Raw genomic sequence first — 6,154 nt, forward strand, 5'->3', positions numbered from 1 at the left:
GGTTGGTTTCCTCATGTAATTTAAAAAAAATGTTCTATTTAGAAAAAGATGTCTTTTAATTAAATTGATTTATGCTGTATTTTGATTTATAATGAATGAGAGTTTGAAAAGGTAAAATAATTTTGTTTTATTGTTTTCTTTTTCTAAAACTAGCATTTTTAAAATTGTAGCATGTCTTTTAGATTTGTATAAGATATTACAATTTTAAGAAAATTTAAGAGCTTTGCCAAAAAGACAATTGCCTCAACTTTCTTTTCTGAGTTGTATTTCTTTTTTAAGGTGAACTTTTATTGGTGTGCAATCAGCTAACATTTTTGTGGTTTTGTGTGTGTGTGTGTGTGTGTGTGTGTGTGTGTGTGTGTATATATATATATATATATATATATATATATGCTTTCTTCCTATTATAGTATATAAACCGCAATGATGAACCTTTAAAATTTTCCTTGTATAGACAGATCTCCATTATCCCATCAGTTACTTCATATGAGGGGGAGAAGTGATCTGTAGTAGCCCACTTGCCATGTTTTTGCCAAGTGATATGTGTGTGTGATTTAGATTGTGTGCCAGATTTGAGATATCAAGAAATCTTTCCAGTCCAGATTTTATGGCTTTTATTATCTTTCTGTCTTTCTTGAGATATTAAGAGATGTTCTCTCAACTCAGTGTCAGAGTGATAAGTTTCTGAAGAGAAAATACAAATATTTTGTCTCAAATATCAGTTACTTTCTCTATAGGAAAATTTTATATTTTATCTCTTGGTTTGCTCTTTTAGGTTTTAACCCAGCTGATCAACATGAATCTAAGAGTGTTTATGAACTGCCAATCTAAACTTTCTGACATGCCTTTAAAAAGGTAAAACAAGCTATTTAAGAGATCAATTGAAAACGTGGTATTAAATCTGAAAGCTGGTATTGAAGGATCAAATGGGTTTATATGTGGACTTCATGTTTGAAAAGATCATTTACTTTTGTTCAGTTTTGCTAAATTTCTGCTTTAATCAGAAGTTCTAAGAATTTAGTGTGAGTATGGAAGCTTTTAGGTGGCATTACCTCAAGTTACTTGGGCCCGCCTGCTTGCCTTCCTCCCTCGTGCCCTCCCTCCCTCTCTCTCTCCATTCCCTCCATCAGAATTATGTATTTCTTTAATTTTAGAGCATTTAGATCAATATAGCTATTAAATTTACCTAGTTTTAAAAAATGTGCTGTGGTACAGAAAGAAATTTGTCCTTTTTATCTTAAAAGTGGAACAGTTATTTCAAGTTGAAGTATATTTGTTAGAGGAAGCTTGCTGAGGCACATTTGCATGTATCTTGAGGAGAGCAGGCTTAGCTATAGGTTGTCTGACCCTTGGAATGGTCATTTATGAAGAAAGTTAAAAAGCAGTTAATAGTGATAGGGTTAACATCTGTTGGGTCTTGGGAAGTTCCTGATGTAAAAAATGTGCTGTGTTTTATAAGTTAGATTCTAAGTGAATTCAAATACTGTTTGAAATGGTTCTCAGCTTCTACATTGTCCTTGAATAGGAGAAAGGTTTAAACTACTGTGTATAGTGTTTTCAGGGCTCACCTGAGAACCCAGTCACCATTGAGGACTTTGTGTTTAAGAGAAAAATAACTTTTTCCTCACTAAAGGGAAGCATGTGCTCAGGAAATCTTGTGACTCCAACAATATCCATCCTTAGTAGTATCAGAAAGAATGACCACTCCTCTCACTTCTGTCCCTCCTGCTCTTCCCTTCCATCTGCAACAACTACAGGAGGCATAAACTAGGGCAAGAGATGGTTTTGGAAACACTTTCCCAATCTGGGAGGTTACCCTTCCAAATCTAGTTTGTTTTATTTTAAGCCAGTTAGTTCCCTGTGTGGATGGCTGTGAACTTAAGGACTGTGGGTGTATTAAAAAGACTGACCTTTTATTTTATTTTTTAATTTCAGCTTTTACCGTTATGTCTTAGAGCCAGAGATTTCTTTCACTCCAGACAATAGCTTTGCTAAGGGTCCAATAGCAAAATTTTTGGATATGCCACAATCTCCTCTATTCACCCTGAATTTGAACACACCTGAGAGTTGGATGGTGGAGTCTGTCAGAACGCCATATGATCTTGATAATATTTATTTAGAAGAGGTAAGAGTATCATTGCTTCTACATATGTAATCTTGGGTAAAACCTGTTTAAGATGGAGTGGTTGGTAGTATTTTCTGATTGAACAGACTGGATTACAGTTCAGGCAGGTCTCTGAGATGTCCATGTTCATATATAATTGTATTTTTAAAAAATAATAGCTTCATTGAGATTTATTTCACATACCATAAAATTTACCTTTTTAAAGTATATGGAATATAGTTCAGTAGTTTTAGTATATCCACAGAATTGTGCAGCCATCACCACTAGACAGAAACTTGATACCCATTAGCTGTCACTCCCCAGGACCCCCTGGCAACCACTAATCTATATTCTGTCTCTATGGATTTGCCTGTTCTGATGTTTGACCTATAGAGAATCATATATTTTTGTGACTGGCTCCTTTCACTTAAATTATTATTTTTAAGGTTCATCTGTGTTGTAGCATGTATTAGTATTTAATTCTTTTTTTATTGCCAGAAAATATTTTATTGTTTAGATATAACACATTCTGTTTATCCACTCATTGATAGACATTTGGGTTGTTTCTACTTTTTGGCTATTATAACTAATGCTGCTGTGAACATTCATGTCCAAATTTTTATAGAGGTGTTTTTTTTCCTCTTGGAATTGGTGGATCATACAGAAATTCTATGTTTAATCACCTAAGGGATTGCCAGACTGTTTTCCAGGGTGACTGCACCATTTTCCATTCCTGCCCATGATATTGAGCATTTTACATGTGTTTGTTGGCTGTTTGTGTGTCATCTTTGGGGAGAAACATCTGTTTAAATACTTTGCCTATTTTAAAAAATTTGCCTTTTTTTAAAATTGTGGAATTGTAACAGTTCTTTGTATATTCTGTATACAAGTCTGTTATGAAATATATGATTGATAAATAATTTGTTCCATTCTGTTAGCTGTCTTTCACTTTCTGGATAATGTCCTTTAAAGTACAGATGTTTCAAATCTTGATGAAATCTGTTTTTTCCCTTTTGTTTCTTGTGCTTTTGATAGTATACCTGAGAAATCAGTGTTTAATTCCAGGTCATGAAGATTTATTCCTATGTTTTCTTATAAGACTTTGAAAGTTTTAAACTCTTACATTTTAGGTCTTTTATTCATTTTGAGTTCATTTTTGTATATGATGTGAGGTAGAGTTACAGATTTGTTCTTTGAGTGTGAATATCCATTTATCACAGCACCATTTGTTGAAAAGACTATTCTTTCCCCAATGTATGGTCTTGGTGCCTTTGTTAAAGATCTCTTAGCCCTAAATGAATTTAATTCTAGACTCTCAGATCTCTTTCCTTGATCTGTGTGTCTATCGTTTGACCACAATTGCCTTACTCTAGTTTTGTTGTCAGTTTTGAAATTGGTAAGTTAGTTTGCCAATTGTGTTCTTACTTTTCAAGGTAGATTTGGCTATTTTGGGTTCTTTGCATCTTGGAATCCACTTGTTAATATCTGTAGAAAAGGCTGCTGGGATTTTGATAGAGATTACTTTAAATACCTAAATCATTTTGAAGAGTTTTGGTGTCTTAAGTATCTGACCCATGAATATGGGATGTCTTTCCATTTATTTTTGGGTCTTTGATTTCTTTCAACAATGTTTTATAGGTCTTAGTATACAGGCCTATAAAAGATCATGTCATCTGCAAATAGAGGTAGTTTTATTTTTTCCTTTCCATACTGGATGTCTTTTATTTAATTTTCTTGCCTAATTGGGAAATTTTTAAATTACAATTCAGTCTCTTGTTATGGATTTGTTTGGATTTTCTGTCTCATCTTAAGTCATTTTCTGGAGCTTGTGTTTCAGGTGTTTATCCATTTTATCTACATTATAATTTGTTGGCCTATAGTTAGTCATAGCGTTTCTTACAGTCTTTTAAATTTAGTTTTGGAGTGATGTCTCCTTTTCCCTTGCGATGTCAATGAGTTGGCTCTTCTGTCTTTTATTTTGTGATCAGTCTAACTAAAAGTTTGTCAGTTTGTTGAAATTTTCGAAGAACCAGCTTTTGGCTTCATTGATTTTTCTCTTCTTTATTTCATTTATGTTCATATAGCTATTTTGAGTATCTAAGGTAAGTGATCCTTTCCCCTTAAGAATGATTGGGAGCTCACAAGTGTAGTTTCAGTGATGTCTCTTCACAGCCCTCACTCTGTACCTCGCTCAGCGTGTATTAACGAAAGAATTAAAACACATGTTCTTTACTTATAAGGAGCTTATAGCATCTCAGAGCCTCCTTCCTTTCTAAGACAACTGTTTCTGTGTCTGTCCTAAATATCTCTTCCTACAGTTGAAGCCTGTTTCCTGGTTCTTCTTGGGAATTGGGAAACCAGGAACTTGAAGATGGTTATTAAAGGACTTCTCAGCCTTCTTTTCACTAGGGTAAAGAAGAATCCCTCAGGTACTAAGTTAGGGAGAGTGTGTGAACACACTTAACCGTATTCCCACCTCAAACTTGTCTACCATGTTTGTAACAAACAGGAAATGCCGTCTTTGCCCTTGAAGAACCAACTTTTGCTGCGGAGATTGTAAGATGGCCACAGAAGGCGCTAAAGAGCAATGAAAGGGGGCACAGAAGCAGAGCAGCTCTCTTCCATGTCCTTAGAGTTTTTTTCTGCTCTTTCCTAGGCTTTCTCTGTATTGGCTAAAATCAGAGCCTGGGACTTGGTGACCGAGTGGAGGTTTAGCCCTTAGCGTTCATTATTATGGTTTTGGAATTTAGTGTTCAGTAACATATTAAGCTCCAAATAGTGTGTTATTAGCATTAGATAGGATTACAGAGCCAAATGTGAACCAGACTGGAATAAAAACCCTTTAATTAACTAAAGCCAAGCTGCCCCAATGCCTTGCAATTACATCATATTTTCTTCAAGAAATCAGTAATAATTTAGGCAGTTGATGTAGAACATGAATGGTTTTGTGCCATTATGGAGGCATCAAATGTATTTTGGATATTTGCCTTTAGAACAGCAGTAGTATTTACAGCTATATCCTGTAGGTGAATTTATGTTTTTCTCTGCTGTTTCTCATTGTTTCTTTGTTACCTTCTTTATTCTTTAGCTTTTAGATCAGTTCATTCTTTTAGCAGTGTATTTTACAGGGTTTCCCTGATACTACTTCCTAGATGAGAGTCTTATCCTCTCTGTAAAGCTGTATGAAATCTCCTTGCACAGTCAAGATGCAGAACATTTCTAAATCTCCAGAGAGTTCTCTTGTGCCCCTTTGCAGTCAGTCCCTTCCCCTTTCTGTCACTATAGTTTTGCCTTTCCTTAAATTTCTTAGAAATATGACTGTACAGTATGCAGCCCTTTATGTCTGTCTTTGTTCAGTTTGTACAATGCATTTGAAATCCATGCTGTTGCATGGCTCAACAATTTGTTTCTTTTTATTGCTGAGTAATTTTCAAGTGATTTAATTCTGCTATTGCAGGTGGATAGTGTGGTGGCTGCTGAGTATGAGCTGGAGTACCTCTTGCTAGAAGGTCACTGCTATGACATCACCACAGGCCAGCCCCCACGAGGACTGCAGTTTACATTAGGAACTTCGGCCAACCCAGTCATTGTGGATACCATTGTTATGGCCAATCTGGTAAATAATCAGTACATCAGGTGGTAGTATTGAGTCATGTTAATTTGGGCACTAGAGTTTATGGATAAAGCAGTTTGCATTTTGAATATGAGTGAGATTAAAATTCATGATTGAATAAATTTGATCAGTATAAAAATCTAAGTTAAACTTACAGGTTGGAATAACATATTAGCCTTAAAAAAATGCTAGACTATTCTGAATATTCTGTTCTAATCAAATTGGTGCCTGCAGATGCATTGCTTAAGAGCTGACAGCATTTTTCTTGGCTTTGGAGGTTTGTAGCTTATTCATACATGGCACATTGATCTTTCATTCACTTACAGATCAAGGGCCCCCTTCTTGGCTTCACTGGCCTGTATTTTGCTAGTGTTTCTAATGGGTAGATTTATTTATTTATTTATTTATTTATTTATTTATTTATTTATTTATTTATT

At 34.9% G+C, this 6,154-nt stretch overlaps 1 protein-coding gene across 2 annotated transcripts in view; it reads left to right on the forward strand.

Moving 5' to 3' along the window:
* LOC111160848 (UDP-glucose glycoprotein glucosyltransferase 1) overlaps positions 1–6,154 on the forward strand; it is a 134,241-nt gene that overhangs the window by 91,959 nt on the left and 36,128 nt on the right. For both annotated transcript variants that reach the window (XM_022524236.1, XM_022524237.1), the window contains 3 exons: positions 776–855; positions 1,936–2,125; positions 5,562–5,720. In XM_022524236.1, coding sequence (XP_022379944.1) covers positions 776–855; positions 1,936–2,125; positions 5,562–5,720 — 429 coding nt within the window. The remainder of the gene's footprint in view (positions 1–775; positions 856–1,935; positions 2,126–5,561; positions 5,721–6,154) is intronic.

This window comes from Enhydra lutris, unplaced genomic scaffold (assembly GCF_002288905.1).
Source record: "Enhydra lutris kenyoni isolate GAN:26980312 unplaced genomic scaffold, ASM228890v2 scaffoldscaffold78, whole genome shotgun sequence".
NCBI lineage: Eukaryota > Metazoa > Chordata > Mammalia > Carnivora > Mustelidae > Enhydra > Enhydra lutris.